This window comes from Agelaius phoeniceus, chromosome 1 (assembly GCF_051311805.1).
Source record: "Agelaius phoeniceus isolate bAgePho1 chromosome 1, bAgePho1.hap1, whole genome shotgun sequence".
NCBI classification, from domain to species: Eukaryota; Metazoa; Chordata; class Aves; order Passeriformes; family Icteridae; genus Agelaius; species Agelaius phoeniceus.
Genome location: NC_135265.1, coordinates 108,355,924 through 108,379,719, shown reverse-complemented (window position 1 = coordinate 108,379,719; position 23,796 = coordinate 108,355,924). Strand labels below are relative to the sequence as shown.

The following is a 23,796-nucleotide window of genomic DNA, read 5'->3' as shown; positions in this document are numbered from 1 at the left end:
CCATTCCACTGAAGTCTGCTAAACAGACTTGCACTGAGAAAACATCAGCCACCTATGAAGAAGGTACTAACACAGTACCTATGCAGAGCCCCAGGTCGTGCACAGCTCTTACTACCACTTGCTCCAGAGGTTTCCATCTCTTCATGAGGAACTGTCACTGTGGTGCACCCTAGTTTTGAAACATGGCCAGGTGAAACTCATCCCAGCCATCATATGTGCTCTGTCCTTTAAGAGGGCAACAAATACTCAGTGAAAGCATCCAGATATTCAGAACACTGTATTTGAGCCTATCCACCTCAGTCAGCTGCCTTGCTTGGTTATGAAAATATAATTGGTAGGAGATGATGACATTGAGTAGTTTTATATTCAAGCTACTAGAATGAGCAACCCCCACGCTTTCCAAAATGCCCCAAGATTTATTATTAGGGGTGGGGAAGAGGAAGATTACCATGAGCTGCACAATAGACTGGCTACTTATCTTGGAGCCAATCTGTGCTGCACAGCCAGTCTCTTATCACTACTGGAGGGTTCTTGGTAATGAATGCAATTTGTACAAATACGAGTGCTCAGTCTCTGTAACTTCAGCAGGGCAATGCCTGCCAGCATCAACACCACTTGGAGATGGTGTTGCTTGGATGCAGTGTTAACTATATCAATTCTTACCCTAACACTCTCTGCAAGACTTCAGCAAAATGACTTTGCCCACTTTGCTTAGAGAAATCTGTTTAAACCCCCCATTTATTAGAAATGACTACCAGTGCTGGACTACATATAGCAGCAAATGCTACTGTTGTTAGGGTGGAAGCATTGAAATTTATAAAAATATAAAGAGATTCACCAGAGAGCACATGCTAGCCACAGAAAACCCAGGGCACATTGCAGAAATGGAAGCTGTATTTTTTTACAAGCAGCACGCAGGGTATTCAGCACCATTTCATTTGCTTTACAGTCAATACTATTAAACACTATGAAATGCCATCATTTGAAACTTTCAGTTTGTTAAATGGCTCGGAACAAATGCGTGCGTGGGGAAGACTGCTGGCCACATTGCACAGAGGGCACTGCTGTCCTGGTAAGACACAAAAGGGTCACAGTTCAAGTTTGTCATATGACAACCCTGAAGGATCCAAGGAAAAGATAGCTCTGCAATGCAGCTGCCAGCACGGGTTGAAAAGGAGGTCAGTCCAACAGGATGCAGCAGAAGGCCCGAGGCAATGTTATAAATGAAACAAACCCCAAGGGTTTTCAGTAACCCAACAGCAATGTCCTTTATAATTCAAAGAACTTTATTGAGGTGAAAGTATTTTCTCTCTAAATAAGTCATTAGACTGGAAGTCTTACCTTTAAAAAGACACTAAACAAAGCCACCTCAATCCTGTTCACTCTTACAAAAAGGGAGACAGACAGCACAAATCACCCAGCCTGCTTTGGAAGCTGCTGTAGCTGCAAGATGCTACAACGGGGCAGAAGCACCAATCTGCCTGAGTTTGAGACAGAGTTAAGGATTTGTTTATTCTTAAATTCCTACCCATCATGCTCAGTGCAGAGACATAAAGCGATATTATGCTGCAATACCACATCCAAAGTCAAAGCTTGTCCTGGGCCCCTGTTTACTAAGACAGCCATTCACAGTTCTAAGTTTCCCACAGCATCACTCTGGCTTATCAAAGCTACTGAGCACAGCATTTCAGGGGCCAGGGAGCTCTTTGACAACCAACAGCTCCTACCACAGGGAGCTGTTTGACAACCAACAGCTCCTACCATAACCAACAGCTCCTACCACTTTAAAAGAAAGTGTCCTTCTCTCAAAGTACATGATGGTTTAAAATTAAAGAAGCCAACAGACACCCTAGGTCATTCCAGTCCAGATAGGGACCATGCTGGGGAACCCACTTTTAAGTGAATTTATGCAGTGCTGAGCACTATTTCCTGTTAGCTACTGTCTTCCACAGTTTGTATTGAAACACTGTTTTTTCCTGGTTTTGTTTTGGAACTTGGACCAAGCAGTGGTCCAAGATCTGCACATCCCAAAGAACCATCACAGACCCCTCTGTTAATGTCCAAGACTTTACTTATGAAATGCCCAGCTCTGAGCTCTCAAGCTGACACAAGGGACACTTTAGGGAGGGTCCTCTGCTGCTCCACTTTAGCAAATTCCTATTGGGCAGGAGGTCGACCTTGTCTGGCCCTAGGCAACAGTCAATAATCCTCTCCTTTAGATCTCGCATACCCCTTCCTCAAAAGCACAAAACTTTTGAGACCTGAAAAACACCAGCTCACTCCTTGCTCCCTGACATCTCCATTATGCTCCTCCCATTTGGGCAGCAACCACTTGTGCCCTGCTGTTTTGGGGGATTCTTCACTGCTAGTCTTCAGCACGCCCCAAGACAGCTTTGTCTGTTTCTAGGGGAAAAGTGCTGCTTTTCAACGAGGTCACAGACAAGTACAAAGATAAACAAATAGAAAATGCATCCCTGTAGAATCAGTTCTAACCAAGGCTACTGCAATCAGCCTGCATCCTCCTTCTGCAACATTTGATTATTAGTGCTCTAACTAGCAACTTCTTTTTTTCTTGCTCTTTTTTGTTTGTTGTGGGTATCACAGCTGACAGACCCTGTTTGTAAGCCAGGTGAGGCACTACAGCAATGTAACTGCACCACTGTAAACATCCATCCCAGTACTGAGACCACAACTGGCTTAAAATCAGCCCCAGGAGGTCACAGCAGCAGGAGTCCTGCTTTTGATCTGTCCTCAGAACTGAGCCCAAATCAGCACCTTTTCCACAGCAGCACACTGTCACATTTAGAGCCTTTTATAAACACCTGACAGAGATCAATTGCACTCACTTGGCAGCACAACCCATTGTGGTGCTCCTGCTGTAGTCCCAAGCTGTTGAACAGCCAGTTTCATTCAGAGGTTGCTCTGGAAACCTGTTTAAAGATCTCTAGAGCTCTCTCCAGTGGCTGGATGGAGAATGAAATACCAATTCTCTGAAAAGGTAAGAGTGAAGTTAATACAGAGCCACCATTCCCACCTTACTTCTAGTGTGCAAGGTATCTGGAGCTTGGCATCTGCAAGTTTGGATCATGGATACCAACAAGGATTTCAAAACTGCTCAGAGCTATTCTACAGGTCCTGACACAAAGCTCATAGAGGTCTGAAGATATCTCCCTCCCCACCAAGTTCCAGTCAGGTTCAGTGAGCTGTTCCTGGTGGAATACACACTCCCTTCCCAAGTTCAATGACTTCACACCAACCAAAATCCAAAATTTTAAAGCTCTTGGGAGGGAGACACTTTAAGGGAGAAAAGTACTCGGTCAAATGTTTAAAAGTCAAGCCAAGAGTTCTCATTTCAATTTTTGGTGTGGCATAAACATATCACAGGCCCAGAGCCAAGATCCCAAGAGAGCAGATTGTTGTTGCAGCTCTGCTGCACATTATAAAAATACCACCAGCAGAAGGAAGCAAAGTCATGAGACACTTTTCAATGACACCCCCAAACACTGAAAAATGACAGCTGTGTGCAGCAGAGGTGTTGCTAAAAGGTGGTAAGAGCACCTACTGAATTGAAGCAAAAGCTTCCAGGTTCAACCCCCATATCTGTCACATGTGGTCACACTGAGATCAGGGATATCTACTGTATGCTCTACTTGGTCTCTCAGCACATTCCTGTCTCATAGGAAACAAAGGTTAAAAAACCACTAACACGTTGTGTTCAAGCACTTACCTGAGTCTCCTCCAGCAGCCAGGGGGAAAGGAACAGACCCTGGCAAAATTGTGACCTTTTTGCTCGTACACACAAGTGCCTAATGCAGGCCAGAGAAAACAAAGCGAAAGAAGTTGATAGCAGTCTGGTGGCAAGCCAGCCTACTGATGCTGCCTATTCTAACAAACCTCGGTCTGACAGAAATACTCCCACATTCACAACACTAAAGTATTAGATGACTCAATATTTATAGGATTCTTTTTTAAAAAAGAATAAAGTTGGTTGTTTTAGGTTGGGGTCTGGGGATTTTTTATTTTTTTAACCTTATAGATCATTCGGGTAGCTCAAGCCAATGGCTGAAAGACTCAGATTTCTATATCCAGACTGCATCTTGTGCAGCTGAAAGCAAATGTGTATTTATGATGTTATCTGCAGCCTACAAAAAAGCCTCACAGAGCTGTCAGATCTATATAATAGAAAACTCCATTCAATTACACATTTTTCTTCAGATTTCATTGCAACATCCCTACAAGTATTTTCAAATGTAGGCAACAACATGTTTTACATATTGAAACAAATTACTGTGAATGCAGTGTCAGTTTATTCACTATTATGCCCAAGATTCATGTACGCATGTCACTTCTTATGGGTACATCAGATGCTTAATCTGTACCTGGAGGTAATGAATCCTATACAAATATGTCATGTTAGTTAACAGACAATTATTAAGCTAAAATTTTCTGGCTCTTTGCCACATCATTTTAAGCAATGCATTGTCAACTAAATTATAAATCTCTTGACCCTTCACATGTCATCAACATTTGTGCATTACCAATATGTTCAGCCTAAAGCTACAATGCAATTAGTCATTTAAATTGCAGATCTCTTTCACATATAAGAAGAATTAAGTTCATCTCTAGCACAGAGAAGGCACGATATGGGCCAATGAACTGTATTTCTGAAGTGTGTGAATGGCAGTTGAGAATATTTTTGCCTATTTACATGGGGAAAAAAATTCAGATCAAGTGTATAGCCTAGACTGACAGGCACCAGGAAATTCAGCACAGAAACTGAAACTCTAGCTGACAGAGCTGTGCTTTGTTGGGTCTTGAAACAGGTAACTAAGATGCTGAGGACATTTTATTATTGCAGTAACTTTTAGCTCCCTTCTTCCCAAAGGTATGACCATGTCATAGACACTTCAGTTGTCCAAGAGCTTAAATAAGAACCAGAAATTTAAATCAAGAGTCTACATACATTAAGCATATGCAAAATAGAGAAAACCTCACACTCCAGTATCACTTAATACCTGTGGGCTGGGGGAAGGGGTGACAAAGACAGAAAGAGACACAGAGAAAGTAAGGGAAACCACTGAAGTGTAGAAACAGATTTTGTAGCCTTGTTATGAACACCTACTTGTATATAAGCGGCCCAATTTGAAGTGATTGCTTTTAAATTAATTTTATGCAGCTTCTAAGAAAATACTTTAGCAGACTATCATGTACCCATGCCAAAGACCAGACAGTGGCCTCACTGCACAGGGAGCTATCATTTGCTACAGAGCCAATTCATGCCTTTAAATTCACACTTAGACACACTTAAATTCACACTTAGTCATGTCTTTAACACCAATACTGAAGCTGATGAATTGTGCTAGTGTGTTCCCTCATCAGAAGAGCTTATGGCCAAAAAGAGTGGGACTAGCTTCTACAGTTACCACTTACAAGAGCATAAACCCCTTCTGAAAATAAAAAATAAAATAAAATAAAATAAAATAAAATAAAATAAGTCATTGGATTGTCACACACCAGAAAAAAACAAATCATGTCTCTTCCCCAGCCATTTGGAAGAGTTGGGTTAACTTCCATTCTGCAGAAAGAACTTGTTGCTCAAGGCTTAGTTCTTCCTCAGTCAACCTAAAGAACATTTCCAAAGCTCAAACAAGCACCATGTACAGAATATGTTTAATCAATGTGCATACCAGCATCCCAAAGTTGCAAAGCAAGAAGGGTAAGTTTAAGTTTGCTAACAATGATCAGATGTGGCAGACACAAGAGAAGATGACAAGCTCATTTCCTCCACCCACAGTCAATACTAAAAATGGAACAATGACCACTGTGGTAAACAAGGCATTTCTTCCATTTTTGCTTGCCAAACTTCTTTGCAGAAGGAGAATTCAAGTGTGGACTGCTGTATTAGATGTGCACATCCCTGGAAGTTATCACATTCTTTTAAGTATGTTGGCCAGGGCTAGGAGTTTGACAGAAAAGGAGTATTTGAATGGCTCTGCACTGACCACAGCATATCAGCTGCATGATTTACTAATGTAGCAACTACTTGCAGTAGCTTATGTTTCCACAGCAAAGCCAGACTGCCTGTGACGAGCAAGACCCACACTTGCTAACAGAGCAGCCAGTCTTGGCTGGGGACAGAACAGACACAAGCAGTATTTGGAAAGAGGAATTTCCTTTGCCATTGGATCTGGCATAAAGAAAGAAAAGACACGAGATGTACAACCCTGAGTCAGTCAGTGGAACCAACCTGGGAGAAAGCAAGTGAAGAACTCGACACCAACAGCAGGAGAGACTGCATCACTTTTAAGTACTTAATGTGTTATCGTGGAGCCAGAAAAATAATGCAAAGCAAGTGTTCTACCCCAAAAAATTACACAGAAGTACTGGTATTCAACTAAGTTTTCCTATACAAAGTAGATGAAGGGCCTGACCACACTATTCAGATGAGGACCATAAGTGTAACAGCCAGTCTTCTGAGTCTTCTCTCAGAAACATCTGCAGACTTTTTTCCTCCCTGGTGCATGATTCTGCACAAATACACAGCTCTTGGTCCAAGGCCAAAGCTGACTTGCACCCAAGACACCTCTGAATAGAAGGAAACAAAGTTTAAGGACACAGAACTGCAGTCTTCAAACTTCTAAGGTTCCAATTACAGTGGAAATGAGAAAAAGCTGTTTCCAAAATGGCTTTGTCAACAGTAAAGCAGTAAAACTTAATAAAAAATATAAAAAATTCTTGACTATTTATCAGCATTGAAAACATTATGGGGCGTTTCATAGCTTTTACCAACCAATAAAAGCTATGAAACAGAACAAAGAACTGGAAAAATGAGTCTGTGGTTTCAAGTTTACTTTTTTCTTATTTGTTTTAGAAGCGTCCTCCCTTCCCAAGATGAGTTAGTTTTCAATTCTTCCTACCCTTTAATTCATTACTGTTTACCACATGCCCTCAAACTAGGGGAGGAGGAGAGGTGGGTAACAAATGCACAAACCCCAAGACACATATAAATGAAATCCAAAGGCCTCTCCTATTCATTGTATCCAAAAGTGTCCAGAGGGATAAGAATGAGAGAGATGAAGATATTGCCACCTCTGGATTACAAGTAGCACCAATTAACACATTTTCACAACAGAGGGATTTTCTTACCAAGGCTTTCTCAAATTGCTCTTTCTGAACAATACCATTCAAATGTTAAGTTGCAGTGAAGAGAACATGCAAAACTACCCAAACTAGTGTTTCCAACAAGAAAGGAAAAAGAATTCCCATTATATTGCTGCCTTTTCTTTATTTTTTTTTTAATTAGGCCTAGAGCATTAGCCTTATTTTTTCATTCCATGATCATCATGGATTTGTCCCTACTGCTATTTCAACTTTAGAGATACATAAGCAATTATGGCAACATATAGATTATTCTTTTTATATTGCTTTTAGGTCCAAATCAGTTGACAGGCACTCCTCTGGACAAGAGCCTCTTTCTGTACTTGTTACATTATGAGGTGATGAGGCTGCTGGCAAGCAGGCTTCTAGCTGGAAAGCACATGCTTGTGTCACCACATGTTCTAGTTACCACATTAAAATGACCCATAATAGGTCTCCTGGAAAGACCAAGTAAAGCACAATTTCAGACATCAAAATAAGATGAACAGGCAGGAATCGTGTGCTCAACTGTCTTGGGAAAAAGACTTCTCAGAAGAGGAGCAAAGCCCAGTGCTGGTGTGTGGAGAAATAAAACACCTTGGGCTGAAAAAATCATCCCAGTTAAACACAGATACTTATTTGTGGATAAGTTAGCATACCATGCTCCCTAAAATGCTGGTTTGAGCCCTTCACATTTACTGCAACAATAGGCAGCAGATCCAACCAACCCAGTCTGCTGAACTGAACTTTCCCAGTCCCCATTCCGTTTTGGTACTGAATAAAGAAAGGCAAATAGACGACAAATTTACTTACAAAGTTTCAGTTTTTTCATACATATGTAACTGATTATTTCTTCCCTGTCTGCCCAAATACATTAGGGCTTTGGTTTGCATCAATAATTGCTTGAAAAAATTCCTTTCCTTTAATTATTGCAGTAGGTAACCATAAAAAGAAGCTGTACAGAGCTGACACAGCCATAGGAGACACATTGTACAAATAACATTATCCAAAGAAAGTTGAAGTCATAGTTAAAAATCTTAATCCAGTTAGCATCAGTGATTTTACTCAATAATGTTAAATATCATTTGTATTTAGGAATAACTTCTTCCATTGTTATCTACCAAGTTATCAGTCTTTAAAACTAAAAAAAAAAAAAAAAAAAAAAAAAAGTCACAGGAGTATTGTGCACAGATTTACTTGCCATTGCACAGTCTAGAAGTTCTGACATTTAAGATTATTTGAGAGTAAAGCTCTCTGTATTTTGTCTGTATTTGCAATTTGAAATGAAAAAGCATATCCTGCCTGTTTAAATTATTCTCAGACAGGTTGCCCAAAAAGATGATTTTAAAGATGCCCAAATGTGTATCAGCCTAAGGCCATATTGTACTTGCTTTCAGTTTCAAAGACCTCCTTTCATCTCTGAAGAATGGAATGTTGTTTACTGCTCAGGATGTTTTGCCATGTTATCATGAATGTATTACAAATGTTCTGCTTCTTGAACTAGAGAGTGTTTGTCAAAACCATTCTTTATTCTACATGAGAAGTCTTAAGCCTTTTATAAATCCTGCTTAGATATATTGGGACACTTAAAAACATTTAAATCTAAACATCCTTCTCAAGGATTGTTATCCTGCATAATTTCACAAAATAGAAAAAAAACAAAGGTCTGCAGAGAAATGCTTTCCAGTAGCATGAAGCCTAAGAACTAGGCACTGGAATGTGAGCTTGCATGCAAGAAACAAAAAGGGTTTCACTGCCAGAATTACCTTCACCTACTGCCCTTACAAATCAGTCCAGTATGGCAACCATATGAGAAGCTGCTTACAGTACAGCAGGTAAATTTGTGACAATGGAATGTTATCAAGATTTCTGGTCAGTTTTAGGTGTGTCGTGTCCACATTCTTTTAAAGTGGTATAGTAAATAATGGATAACCAGCTTTCAACAGCAACACTGTTATCTGTCTCGCTTTGGCATAATCTCATGAAGCTTTTAATAAAGCAGACATACCACAGATGATGAGAAATAACTGAAAAGTACTTAACAGGCAGACTTGTTAAATATTCAGAAACAAATCCGACAATAATTACAGAAAACCACTATGAAGAACAGGAATAGTTACCTGATAGAAGCTTGGGGGAAGATGAGAAAAGCATGGGGGAAACTGTTCTTGTGCTACACTGATTTTTTCAAGTTTTTCCAGTGGTATTAAAAAAAAATAACCATACATTTAGCTTCATGTGAAAGTGCATTAAAAAACTTCAAAGAAGAGAAGAAAAGCTGCTCAAAAGCTGCTTTCTGCAGCTTGTTTAGAGAAAGATTGCTTCCCTTCACTTGTGGTTAACAGGGAGTATTCAAAGACCTAATTCTGTATCCATGTCAGGGAAAAAAATAAGTTAAAAATTCACTGAAACAAGTCTATCTCACCTGCTTAGCGAGGCCTCTTGTGACAGTCCAGATGAAGAAAAAACCACAGGACAGTTGCCACCACTATCTCAGTTACAATGCAAATAACTGAGGACAAGGTCCTCCCAGACTCTGCTATGCTAAAACGACAGAGTATTTTCAATCCTACCATCTATTTAAGCTTCCCAGACAACAAGAATGAAAAAGACTGAAGGTTCATCAGAAAGGACAGCTTTACCATCACTGCCTCCACACAAGAGTTGCTTTCCAGGTTCCTGATCATTGTGATTATGTCAGGGCAACCAGCCTTTCACCTGAGCAATATTGAGGCTTCATGATAGAGGGACAAAACTGGCAGTAACACCAATTTTCCCATCTCCAGCAAAGATGATGACCTCTAACAGAAGTCTCCTCAGGATTTGTGCAGCCACAAAAGCTTCCCAGGCACCAGGAACAGTTACTCTTCAGCACATTGAGAGATTTGCTCAGATAGGGTTTGTTAAAAGCACTTTCAGTGTCCAACATGAGCCATAGAAGACAATCTTGAATGGTCTAGCTTTACTGACTTATTTACTGCTTTTTAGGAGAACCTAGCCAAGGTGAACTCAGAATATTTGAGAAGAGTCCCTATGCATTGTGCATGGATTAATGTCCACAGTCAAATGTCAAATCAAGAACCATTTCAAAAGCCATCCAACCCAGAAACTGTGAGTTCACCTGAGAGGCCATGACAATTACCCATTGTGGAAGGCCACCACAGCTTGATTACCCTCCACTATAGTTGGGAATTTCTCTGAGTCATCATTTCATTTAGTCCTTTACACACAGTGCTCTTATGCATAGTCTTTCCTTTAACACACAATTACACACTCCCATCAAATTTACCAGAAACAATCCTTTCAAGCACCAAACACAAAAACTAGGTTTCTTACAGAATGCAACAAACCATTTTGTGTGAGAGAATTCACACTTCTTCCTACAGGGAAAGATAAATGTAATTCAGTATGAAGATGTAACACAAGGCAAGTCATTGCAAGCCACATCTGTACCTCGAGCCCAGATCCAATGTTCAATGAATCCAGTGGTCTTTTCTTCCTTGGTCCAATGGCTGCCAAAGCTGTGAGGTTGGCTTCTCTTTGTTGCATCTGTGCTAATTCCAGCTGTTGCATCTAATTTAAAAAGAAAACACCTACATTAATTATGATACACATTATGTTCAAGGTTCTTTTTAGAGTGTTTCAGACGGCTCTGTAGCTCTTACAGAAACAATGTGTTTCACAGCATCTTTCCCCTCTTTCTGGTCACTTCTGACCAATTCCAGTACTCAGTCATGCCTGGAGCCCTATGGACAGCACTGTTGAACTAACACCTTTTATGGAGACCACAATGTGGTATCAATGCAGCCTTAACACGAACCTTGCAGCTGCTTCCTTACCTCAGAAGGTTTGTTGTTTCTGCTTAATGGAAAATCTTGGTCTGAACTGGTTTATGAAGCTGGATTAGTATTAAAAATTGAAGTTACCAGGCTATGTGACCTGGTTTTATTCTTATTTCAAAATCTCAGTTCCTGACTGCACAAGGAAGATACCCAATTTCCTCTATCACCTGAACTCAGCACTTAATATTGCTTTTGTGAAACATTTTACTACCCAATTTAACAGGATGCTGCTAGCTGACTGCTAGTCTTTCTTTTCCCAGTACATATTTGAATGTTCAGGAATATCTGAAGCATGGTAGTGATACACTGCATTTTTATTTTCGCTCACCTCCAAAACTGTTGAACACTAAGAAATCATTAGAAACAACCTTCACCTGGGTTAGGTAAACTTGGGATGGGATAGAAACCCACAGTAAAGAGCATTTTAAAAAGTTTTAAAAAACATTGTTTAAAATAAAATTTATTCTTGTATTTTGAGATACATTCTATTCAATAATTATTGATGCCAGCTGCTCTGGAGCTCAACTCAGCCAAGTCTGCTGACAGACTTACTGTCTTAGATCAGCCACCTTGCTAATACAAACACACTGCTTCCAGATCCACCAGCTGTCCAACTTGGAGCATGGGTGGAGAAGGAAGGTTTTCCAAACATAAACCTCTAGGTGATGTCAAGCCTGGGATGGTCTGACCTGCAACTAGTGTAGATAGCTCTGTAGCCCACATCCTCCCCATTCCCAGGACTTAGAAGATTGCTCAGCTGGGGATTCTCTGCATGGATGTGTGTGCATGTCTTAAAAAAACTGAAGTACAACCATATCATGGGTAGGAAAGCATCCAAATCTCCTCCCATCTCCTGTCATAAACCCAATGAATTACTTGGATTTCCTCACCCAGTCAATACAGATATCCTGCTTACCAAGTTTGCAACACTATGATTTTGCTTGCTTTTCAGCTCTCAGAAATCCCACTTGGAGAGGAAAAGAGCAGCTGATAACAACTGAGCTTGCAGCCCCTACATGGTGTTAAGTCCCCTACTTGCTACTACTTAAATAAAGAAGAATCCACAACAACAAAATACTTTGGGGCTCATGGGGAGTGTTTTGGGGAAGAGAGCTTTTGGCTGGGTGGTTTCTGGGTGGGTGCTGTTACAAGCCTTATTTTACATCATATAAGTAGATTTTAGTGATGGTGGCAGCTTCACATCAGGTACTGCAGCAACTAGGCTATTTAAATGAAAACAGTATTTCAGGGCAAGATTCCTAAAAGGACAGTGTTCCCTGGAAGAGACAAACTGCTCAAGGTTTTTCAGCAGAAATCAGGGAAAGCAAAATTTTAACAAATATGTTGAGAATAAAGTTTTTGGGGGGTTTGTATGTTTCAGTTTTGAAAACAGCACTATTTGCAAGTCATCTTTGATCACCCAATGTATGCTTTTATTGTAGTAGTACTTCTTCACACAGTAGTACTTCTTCAAAGCTAGACACCATTCACTTACCACACACACTAGTCTTGCTTTTGTGTGCAGTGTACACAATTAAAACCTTATTTATCAAAATTTACTCCATTCAGTCAGCTTGTTTTTATCCAAATACACAGGACTGCTTTCAGGAATACTTTACACACTATGAACTTTCAAACTACTAGTATTTTGCAATTGTCTGAGGTTAACTCCAGCCAGCTTACTAGCATAAAATGTTTAGGATAAATTTTCCTCTTATCTCATATACAGATTAAATCTCATATCTTTATATTCAGTAACACACTCCAGCCAATAAGAGATGGGGGAAAGTGAAAATAAATTAAAAGAAAAATTTGAAACTTCGCAAACTGTGAAAGATTGAGGCAGGAGCAATGAAATGCTTAGAGGAAGCGTTAAATCTCAGCAACAAAATGCTGAGGTTTTTGGCAGAGGCACGTGCTGACTTCCAGCTGCCCAGGCCTCCAAGACCTGGAGCCACTCCTCCTTACAGGCAGCTAATGGAGCACCCCTGCAGAAGTAAAGCACTCCTTCCTGCCAGCAGTGTAGTTCTGTCATCACAATGGTCACAGGTACATCACAGTCATGAGAAGGGGCATTGCAACATGCCATGCACACAGCACTCCTCTGGGGAAAGATTAAACTCCCTAAGGCTCCAGTGAAAAAGAAAACCAGAAGGGGAAAGATGATTTGCTTTAATTTAGGAACCATTACACTCAAAGTAAAAGAACTTTTAAAACCATTAAACTTAAGACAATGCAAAACAAACCAAAAGACTTTATTAGTCTGTGTGCCTGCATCCCTGGGAAGCACTGGAAAACACATCCCCCTTCCCTCTCAACCCTACAAAGCACACACCAACCAGCATTACTGCAGTTAGACTTGTCAAAAACGTGTGGCTGCTGAGCACCTCTGGCTTGAAGCAGCATTGAAATAAGCCCCTCTCTCCTTTTCACAGCTGCTGTTGATGGGCTGCCATGGCCAAGTGTGACAACAAAAGGCAGAGATATGAATTAAATACCAAGAGGGCTTTGGGTTGGCATCAGCATGGGGTGGAGGGGACTGGGCAAGTTGAGGCTCTCTTGGTGGAGCATCAGGATGCTGCTCTGGTTGAGGACCGGGCAGTGCCTTGGCACCATCACCAATTACACCATGGAATTCTAGCGGACCAAGCGTGCTGCTGGCACAGACACACTGCAGGAGGGAGCAATACTGCTGGAGGGCAGTGCTGGCAGAGATAACAAAGGAGAGAATGGCACTTGGGAGACTGTATAAAAAGAGATGTGCTTTCTAGAAACAGAACTGATGCATCTTCGACCAGGCAGTTTCCAAGACAATGCTGGAATCACATGTCCTTATCAACATCTGCTCTCTCCAATACATTTTCCACCTCCTAGCTAATCAAAGGATTTTTCAAATCATGAAGAATCTCACCAGGGTTTGAAGCAAAAGAAGAAAAAAAATCATAGTCTTGTTGCATTCTACACATCTCAGGGATTTTTCTGAGAACATAATTAAGACAAATGAATTTAAACACTCAATTTCTATAATGGACTCAACAGATCCCCGTTAAGCGATATGGGCAGGCATCCAAATTACCCTGCTGAAGCCAGCAAAATCATCTTTTCATCAAGTTTTGTTCCATTAAAAATTGCAGATTAAATGTCTAAACATTGTGTGAGCAGTTAAAAGCACAGGATAAGGAGAAGACAAGCAGATAATGTCAAGGGATACCCGAGGATACTGGCTGGCTAACTACTGCCAGATTTTCCTAAACAAGATTAGGAAAGAGCAAGAGGTGACTGTGTGGAGTCAAATCTTTCTTCAATGGTTAGTTTTGTAGCATGTAAGTTAGGGAACAAAGATCACTGCATAAGGGGCAGTAAAAGTAGTAGATACACTTTATTAAAATATAACATAGAGAAGCTGCATGGTTTCCCTTCTAGAGGTCAGTTTTATTAACATTGGTGTCTTTGAGTATGATAGGATACAAAGAGAACTGTCACACCCAGGTGAAATCATACCATTATCCTCATCTTGACAACAGATTGATATTCTTTAAAGACTAAAGCATGCAATGGCAATTCCAGAGGAGCAGGAGGGAGCTGCCCCCTATGTTGGACCCCCAAACTAGCAGGCTGCCCCTCAACCCGACCTACTCTCTCTGCTAAAAGATGCTGCTCTTCCATCACAACACAAGAACCCAACACATGCTCTATTCAGAATTCATTCCCCAAGAAGGGCAATAAGAGGGGGTGGGTTCCAGGCAAGTGGCAAATGCTTCCTTCCTGCCCTTTCCGATTTCACATATGCTAAGAATTGCAGTACAAAGAGTTCTAAAAACCTGTGTATAAAGATCAAATTGCTATGAAAATGTCTCAGAACTTGTAAAATAGTCTTTGTTGCTGCTGGCCTTTTTAATAATAAAAATAGGGTTTAAAGTCTGGTCTTGCAGCAAGCAGGAATCTCTAGGGTGACACAATAACCATTTTAGTTAATCTGACCTGCAGCAGAAATCAGGAAATAAGGTACGTTTCAAAGTCCTTCCTTATAGTGAAATGGCATTTGCAGCATGGCTGTAATCACACAGAATGAAAGGTTTTAAAATTGACCTCTCTGTTCTTCACTCAATCCTCTGAGAAAAGTATTTTTTTCCTGCTCACAGAAACTCTCACGTCTCACACACCACATTTCAGAAAATACGCAAAATCTATTTTTACTGTTACACAACGACATTTTTGAGGCACTTTAATATTAAAAAATAAATTTCAAGTTGTATGAGAAGACAAGAAGTACTTCAGCTATGAGATGCTGAAACTTTTACTTAAAGCAATACTGCAGATTGGTTTTAAACCCTTTTGGTTATGAAGTACATGATAATGTGGTTGCCTGCCTTATCAGAGCCTCAATAATGCAAGTTATGCAAATCTCGAGGCTTTCCCTAAAGAGAAAGAATCCCTTAAACACAACTGATGAAAAGTATACACTGCTATAAATAAAGTCAACTAATTCACAGCAGTTAATCCATGATGTGTACAGCAGAGGGTGGCTGTATTATCAAAGGTGGGGAAAAAAAAAGAGTGTTATCTAGCTGAATACAAGTTCACCTTGGAAAAAGAGTAGATTAAAGTCTTTGTGTCTGGTCACAAAGTCCCCAGGACAGGATTCAGATATTTGATATAAGCTTTCATAGAGGACAAAGTACATGAAACATTTGCTCTCTAAGATCCTCAAAAAACAGTTTTACCAGGGAAGGTGTTTCTACAGGTAGAATTGAGATCACCTCTTAGCCAGGGCTCACAGAGCAGTAACAGGAGTGAGGTTAAAGAAAAGCCAGACAGGCAGCCCTTGTCCAGCAGATGACATGCCACCATCGTGCTGGCATGAGAAATTCATACCACTGTCTGCTTCTGCAGGCACTTCAATATACAAAGTACTAGGAAACAAATCTGAGGAGCAGAGAAAAGAAATCTCTCTTCATTTGAACGCTAGGAACTTATGCCTGGGGAAAAAAAAAAAAAAAGCCGAAAAATTGTCTTGGCAATGCAATAACAAATAAATACAGCCCCATGGATGTAAATGAGCTCAGAAAAAATGCTGGCAAAACAGATGTGGCTAAACACCACAATTCTGGACTTGGTTATAATTAATATAAGAGAAATACTTAAACGTACATGTACAAGGTTTAATATTAAGTAAAAGTGAGGATGTCTCCACATATGACATTACAGGCAGATGGAGTACAGGACAGATTAAATAAATATTTAAACTAACAGAAGAACTGGCAGGAAAGGAAACCAGGGAAGGCTGAAGACAACTTAATGTATGCCTAAGGGTTATGTGTGCTATCCAGCAATAAGTACATCAGGAGTAATAAAAGCACTAAAGTAGATGAACAAGAATTTTTATAAGACTTGTGGGGGGTGAGGGGGGGAAAGAAAGGAATATAGGCATACAAAAGAGACAGAAACTCCCAATCCTATCAGCTCCCTCAATAAAGAAACTAAACAATAAATTAACAAATAGTAAAAGTCAAAGAAACTGTGACCAAATTTCAATGTCTGCCTTTTCTAGCTTGCATGTGTGAAAGAGAAACCTCAGGACCTCTCTGAGCCTTTTACTGCCCTTTACTGTGTATTTTTAAAGAACTAAATACTGAGGTACCTTTTTAATGGGTCCACTTATCCCACTGAAATGACTTTTCTCTTTTTTGTATCCATTCTCTCTTTTTGACCAGCTTTTTCAAGCAAGGTTTCACTGGGTTTCATTATGTCCTCTGTTTAGTGCTTTGGAAGTTGTCTACTGCTCTCAGTCACTTCTCTCTTCATTGTCTTTGGAAGAAAGAACTGCAATTTTTTTCACATTCCCTTTAAGCATTTTAAGGAACTTGAGAAGAAAATGAAAAATAAACCTTAAAATCTGCTTTCAATCCCAAGCCTCTCACACTGGCTGTCATAAAGCTCAATGAGTATTACTGCCTCCAGCCTCTACCTTTCCTACACAAAATTTTCTGCCCTACAGGTTGAATGTGGCTGAATAGCAGACTTCTCATATGGGGGACATTCTCTGAGGAAAACTGACACTTGGAGGCTGCATATTTAAACATTTACCATCCTCTCCTCTTGCCTATAATGCAATTTCTCTTCTTGCAATTGCTTCCTTTCAAACTGTTTTAATTAGCCATACAATTAGTTTCCACTGACTTTTCCCTCTGTTGTAATTTAGATTTAACAGCAGAAAGGGAGAATAGCATGCACTGGTTTGAAATGCAGCCCTGACTTATAACAGAGCTGTATTTAGTACTGTAGATTTCTTTCAGGTTAATATCCAAGATACCTGCTTCAGTGGCAAGACAAGCCCTACCGTGGCTGTGTGCCCCAGGACCAGGTGCTTTGCCTCTCTAAAAGGTTGCAATTAAATGTTCTGGAGAACAACAGAACATTTTTCCAGGACATCCACAAAGTAATCTACCCGTAGGAGGAGGGAAAAAAAAAAAAAAGGTATTTTGAGTTGGTATTTCCTAATATATAATTAACTCCACACAAGAAAAAAATCCAGGGCACAGTGACTTCCTAACTCCTTATTTTGCCCACTCTTGGTAAGAATTTCCAATGTGTTGGAGTGCGTATTTCCTTTTACCTGTTTTTTTTTGTTTGCTTACCCATTATTGATACATTTGTGTGTTTTCTAGGACACTTGGACCATGATTTCCCCTGTGAAGTCCCATCAGTTTGCCTTATTTTGAGGCCCAGGGAAGTTTTTGGGTGTCCAGCATCCACCATCAAGCTCTCTATGCAAGCAAATAAGCTTTCAGACCCTGTTTAGGCTAACTGTGCTGCAAGGACAAGAAACAGACTACAGCACCCCACACAAATGCAACATATTCCACAGGTTTTGTTTCAGATGCTATCACTTAGGAGAAGACTGTTCAATGACCATCAGCAGGCAGGCCTGTCCATCTCATCATGCATCCACCCAACTCTTCTTGGCAGACAACTCTCTGGATCTTCATTATCATTTCCTTTTTGTACTTTCAGCCCTAAAGTTTCTTCTATTAGCAAATTTCTGATCTAAGGCCATACCCGTTTTATGTTCATTCTCTGTCTCTCAGACAAACTGAGAAAAGGCTATTTGCAAATCCAAGAACACTTTTAATGGAGTTTTGTGGGGGGGCTGTTTTACATGAAAGACAGTTGTTGCCATCTTTCAGGCAGATGGTTTTAGGGTATCAGAGGCAGTGTCTCAGCTGCTCTTTTTTTACATTGCTTCAAAACACCAATATGACTGTCACAAACAGGCATTTGGTTTGCTTTGTAGCTCGCCCAATAATCTAACACGTCATTGAATTTCTATTCCTGAATTTCTACAAGACTTGTAACATACCAAATCTCTAATGATTGCCCTTTGTAATTTGTAAGGCTACATTGCAGCTAATGAAATTTATGTCTCTTTGATTATCATGGTTTGGTTTTCTTGTTTTTCAAAACATGCAGAAGCAGGTAAGAAACACTACAGAACAATAAAGATAATATAAATCAGGTAATTAGGCAGAAGCTCTTAGGCTGCCACTGAAGGCTCATAAAAAAGCCAATTGATAACAATGAGGTCTTGTTTTGTTTGCAGCAACTTGTACTTGCTTTTTTGAGAAGTTATAGTTAACTTCTGCCCTGCCACAAGAGTGGTCTTAAATAATTTGAACCATTGGGTCCAGAAAGCTAGATAGAGAAGCAGCACAAAAGGAAAAAGAAAACAAACAGCTTGAAAATGCAAGTTGGAGGTGGTAGGGCAAGCAGCAAAGAATCAAGTTACAGTAACTTATTACCTGAGAGTGTTAGAGGAAATAAGGGAGTTAGAAGGTTATATGAAACAGGGAAAAAACCAGATGGTAACTGTTGAGAAGGTACTACAGAACAACTAAAATTCAGTCATTACTATGTAAGACCAAGAACGCACTGGAATCATGCTGGCTCTTTGTTTGATGTTTTCTATAGGGGTTGTTTTGTCTCTACAAAACCCCTAAGGTTTGCCATTTTCTTCCCAGTCAGTTGATACTGAAGATATTGAATTTTCTCAGCATCTCATCTACTGCCATCTTGTATCTGTGTCAAAAAATGCACGAGTGCATCAAGCAGGCAGGAACAAGGAGTGGAAAGATCTGTGCAATCCCAAGTGAACAGAGCTGCTGAGAGAGAGCAAAGAATGGGGCAGGCAGATCTGCTGTCCCTCAGGTGCTTGCTCCACACACTCCTCCCCTAGCTCAAGATGCAGCTGCTCCCCTTTATGCGCTGACAAGGTGACACAAGGTAAGAGCAGGGATAAAGGTGGCTACTATGGAAATAAGCAAAGATGCTCTCAGTGAAATACCTCTTCACCTGCTCAACACCAGCAGGTATCTTGCCCAGATACATTCTGAAAGGTTTGCCCAGGTTCAGCCTTAAGCTTCCTGAAGCTTACTACAAAAGCACTCACTTCTGAATAGGAGGGACAGGAGTACAGGGAAACTGGGAAAAATTCCTTCACCAAAAGGGTTGTCAAGCATTTAAACAGGCTGTCCTAGGAAGTAGTTGAGTCACCATCCTTGGAGGGGTCCAAAAAATATTTAAATGGGGCACTTAGGAACACGGTTTAGTGATGGCCCAAGACTTGGCAGTGCTGGGTTAATAGTTGGGCTCAGTGATCTTAGAGGTCTTTTCCAAACTAAACAATTCTAAGGGATCAGAGTTTTTATTTAGAATTATAATACACAGTTTGATACTGACATTTTTACAGGTCTTCTGCAATGAACTGTTCATATGGCTGGCTAGCACATTTGACAGTATCCTATACCTACTCAATTTAGGAAAGCTCATTTCAGGAAAGGAGAAGAAGGCACAGATAAACTATAAATACAGCAACAAGAATCACATTGACTGAACATTTCCTTTGTAACTGGAAGCATTGTGGAAAGTAGAACAGGAAATAGCAGAAACCACCTAAAAAAAGTCAGGGTTTAATAGTGCAAACATCATGGACAATGAGAGGGCTGCATCCTCTCAGCCTGAAGAGGCAGATAAAGCAAAATGAAAAACAGGGGTAATTTACCCAGACTGCAGGAATGCCACTGCACAAAGAGCTGGTCCGTGAGGAGAGCAAGGACAAAATTCTTGAGTGCACAAAGCAGCAGCTTGGGGCAAGCCTTGCAGCTGTCTCAGAAGGAATGTGCACTTTCCATAGGTATTAAAATCTGCTGAAACAGGTGAAAGAGGGAAATAAATACAGACTTAATTCATGGCAAGCTACATAGGCTAAGAATATAGGAAAGTAAATGACTTAGCATAGGGGAAGTTTGAGGCAATAGGTCATGCAAAAAGGGATGAAAAGGTCACAGCAATTATGTATAGCCCTTTGGATAAAAGAATCCACTGCAGAGTCTCTGGATGTACTTCCAGCAATGTTAAGATGTTGCTTCCAGCTACTGGATGACAGCACATCCTGGATTTATAAGTATTCATTGTCAGGATGTACACCCTGCATTTTGGGAAACTTTGCTTCGAACATGTTACAGTGCCATTACTCCACACCCTCTTCCTTCTCCCAGGGGGTCACCATCAACATACAAAAGACAGCTTTGAGGAAGGCAGGTCCATATTAATTCTTAAAGAACTATAAGCAGACAATCAGATCAAGCTTTCCAGCAGATACTCGACTGGAGTGACCTGGAAAGGATCTGATTCCAGCTGACAGAGGCATCAAAGTTTCCAAGTCTGGTTCCTTAGGACCAGACTATAACCACAACATGACAAGACAGACAGACAAGGGTAAGCCATTTCAAGCCTTCATCCCACTGTACACCATGCTTCTGTGCTACCAGTTTTAGTCTTAGGACATTTGTTGATTTTTATTTTGCTCTTATTCCAGTCCTATTGATGCTTGCATTTTTTTAATGCAAATGTGTGCTGACCAGTTTTCTGCAAACTGTCAATAAAGTGCTAATTTTTTCCAGCTGCATGTGTTCTCATTTCCACTCTCCATCTTGAGATGGTCCCAGATGAAAAAGCACCACTGGCACAGAAGGTGGGTGTCCCCATTCTCTGTGTGAAGCTTGGAGAAGCTTCTGGCTGCCTCATTCTCTGGAGAACAAAGCAGCAGGACAGAGTTCTTTAAGTGAATATCAACACAAAGATCTGTGCTGCCCCAAGAGGCACATCTGCCTCCTCTTCTTTTGGTGGAGCAGTTGGAGACTGTCATTCTGGGAGCAGCACAGCATGGAGAAACACACAGGACAACGCGTGATGCAGGTTGTGTTAGTCTGGCACAAGATGAGATGCACTGAAGGAGGGGAACTCAAGACATATTAGAACACCAAGCACGAAACTTATATGCCTTCCCTGCTCTGTTGGCTCATTTTTTGTACACCACTATGCCACTTTTTAAAAGAGATCTCATGAAAAATATCACTGAATCTAATCTAACCTTCTTTGTGCTCTAAATATGCAAACCACAGAATACTTTTAATGATTTTACACATTATTGTTCAGAAAACAAGAGAAAAGAAGCTGCATAAATGAATTACTTTGCAGTCTTTATTAAAAGAAAGTACATCTAGAAACGATCAGATGATGCAGAGGTAAAGTCACCTACAAAACAAGACAGATTAGCATCACCCACTGATTGTTGATCCTGGTGGCACTAGAGGCAAACTGGGAAGGGCTTTAGGGCAACTTTGTACTCACAGACTGTAGCAATGAAGAAAGAATTGTAAGCAGAAACAAAGAATTAAAAGATAGATAGTAAAGCAAGTTCCTTCTTTCTCATTTTACAAATTTCATCTACTGTGGTGCAAATCCAGAGCATTGATTCAAATACTATTTTACTGGATTTCCATTTGTTTTGCCTGGGCTCCTACATTAATCCAAACAATAAGGGCCTTTAAAGCATTCATAAATAACCTGCTGCTGCTGGCACCTAGGAGCCAAGTGCAGCAATGTTAAGCAACAACAAATTTCATAGTTCAAGAGGCACAGTTAAGGAAAAAGGTTGCTCAGAAAATCACTCTCATTTAGCACAAAGATCCTTAAAAATTGCATGAAATCAGTCAAGTAACTATAGAAACCAATTTCTTCAGCTCTGTATCACACGTCTCACACCTCAATTGTCTTTATTATCGTCTGCTGTCAGATCCTTAATCAGAAATGTGAACAGGCTTGATGATTTATTCAGCAGAGACAAGAATCTGTAGGTCAAGTGAAAAATTTCACACACACATACACACGCACACACATCTTCAACCTTAGGTACTTTCATTTCATTCTGTTCCCAGTAGCTCTGGGGGCAACTCCAGTGAGATCCAATATTAAGGCTCAATTAAAATAAGCTCCAATTAGTGGAGCTTTTTTCTCTCAGGCTAGAAAAGTCAGGAAATGGATATTGGGAAATGTAAAAAGTCAGCTACTGAGAGGAGGCTGCAGACATAAATGAACTTATTTGTTGATTTCTACAGTTGCTATGCAGAGGCCTCTGGGAGTAAAAGCTTAACCAGTCTAAGCTATAAACTAAAACCCCTGCAGCTAAACATGAACTGTGTGAAACAAGGGCTCCATTCCAGAACAGAAAACTGCTGGGCCCAGAAAATTAAAAGCCAGAGGCGTTTTCCATTTAAAACTAAATCCCAGTACCGCCTCCCAGCCAAAGAATTATAAGCAGTATCAGATTTACAAAACGAACAATTACCCTGGAAAAATGTAGCCTATTGTACAGTCCCAGATGCTAAATCTCAAAGTTTCTTTTTTTTTTTTTTTTCTAATCCCACATTATATTCCTACCAAGTGTACTGCTGCAGTTTACAAAGGACTGTTTCGAGACAGGACTGAAACTGCAAAAATAAAATGTTAAAAAAAGAGAGCTCATAATTCATTGACCTCATTTGAAGCACTGCCCTTGCCTGTGGCAGTTCCTGTCCTTCCCCAAGGCCTCTGCAAATGGTATGCAGCAGCAAAATAAACCCTGACCTAATTGCCAGGACAGGGCTGCCAACCTTCTCTCAACACACAAAGGCAAGCATGGTAACTGGAAACTCCTACCTCTTTTGCTTTCTGCTTTAACCGCAGTTGCTCTGGATCTTCTTTATTGGAACGGCTCTACCAAAGGAAGAAGAAAAAGATTGAACAGAAATTACTGGAGTCCAAACACCATCCTATCTGTTAAATATTTAATAAATGACAGTTTTCTCTGGTGATTGAAAGATTTAGCTCCAGGGCTGAATGCCTCAATCCAGACTGGCTTCCATCCCCCTCCACGCATATACGTGCACACCCCTCCTCATCTGGGCCGGCTGCCTCTGCTCTAGCCAGAGGCAAGATTAAGCTGAAAATGATGCTAACACTGTCAGTCAGGTCCAGTCTAGGCATGATGTTGTTCATGTCAGCAGCAGACACTTAAAAAGGACAGGAAGTATAGGAAAGAAAGGGAGTTCTATTCATGCAAGCACAACACTGTTCGTTCAACTCTAGATTAGGCTTCCACCCAAGCAGCTCCAGAATTCGGCTTGAAACAAAACCAAAAGAAAAGAATCAACAGAAGATGGTCAAGTCACAGCTGATGAAGCAACATCTACTGTCCTAGCTTTTTTTTCCCTCCTCTTCCTGAGGGGAAGGAAGAGAGAAAAAACTTATTCTGTACTAGCAACAGCTCCATCAGGAGTTCATGGATGCTGTGGTACCAGCTCCAAGGCTAGCCCTCTGAAAAGGGAAAACAAATACTCATGCAACGGTGGTGGATCTCATCAGGCTTCTGTTTCAGAGGCAAAAAGAGATACAGGAAGGACATTTATAGATTGTTACTTCATTTTGACCAGTAGAAATA

General features: G+C 40.5%; 1 protein-coding gene across 1 annotated transcript in view; it reads right to left on the bottom strand.

The window, feature by feature from the left end:
* Nucleotides 1-23,796, bottom strand: part of TAF4B (TATA-box binding protein associated factor 4b) — a 71,298-nt gene that overhangs the window by 2,232 nt on the left and 45,270 nt on the right. The window contains exons 13-14 of the mRNA XM_054642811.2: nt 23,016-23,072; nt 10,591-10,710 (exon numbers count right to left, since the gene is read on the bottom strand). Coding sequence (XP_054498786.2) covers nt 10,591-10,710; nt 23,016-23,072 — 177 coding nt within the window. The remainder of the gene's footprint in view (nt 1-10,590; nt 10,711-23,015; nt 23,073-23,796) is intronic.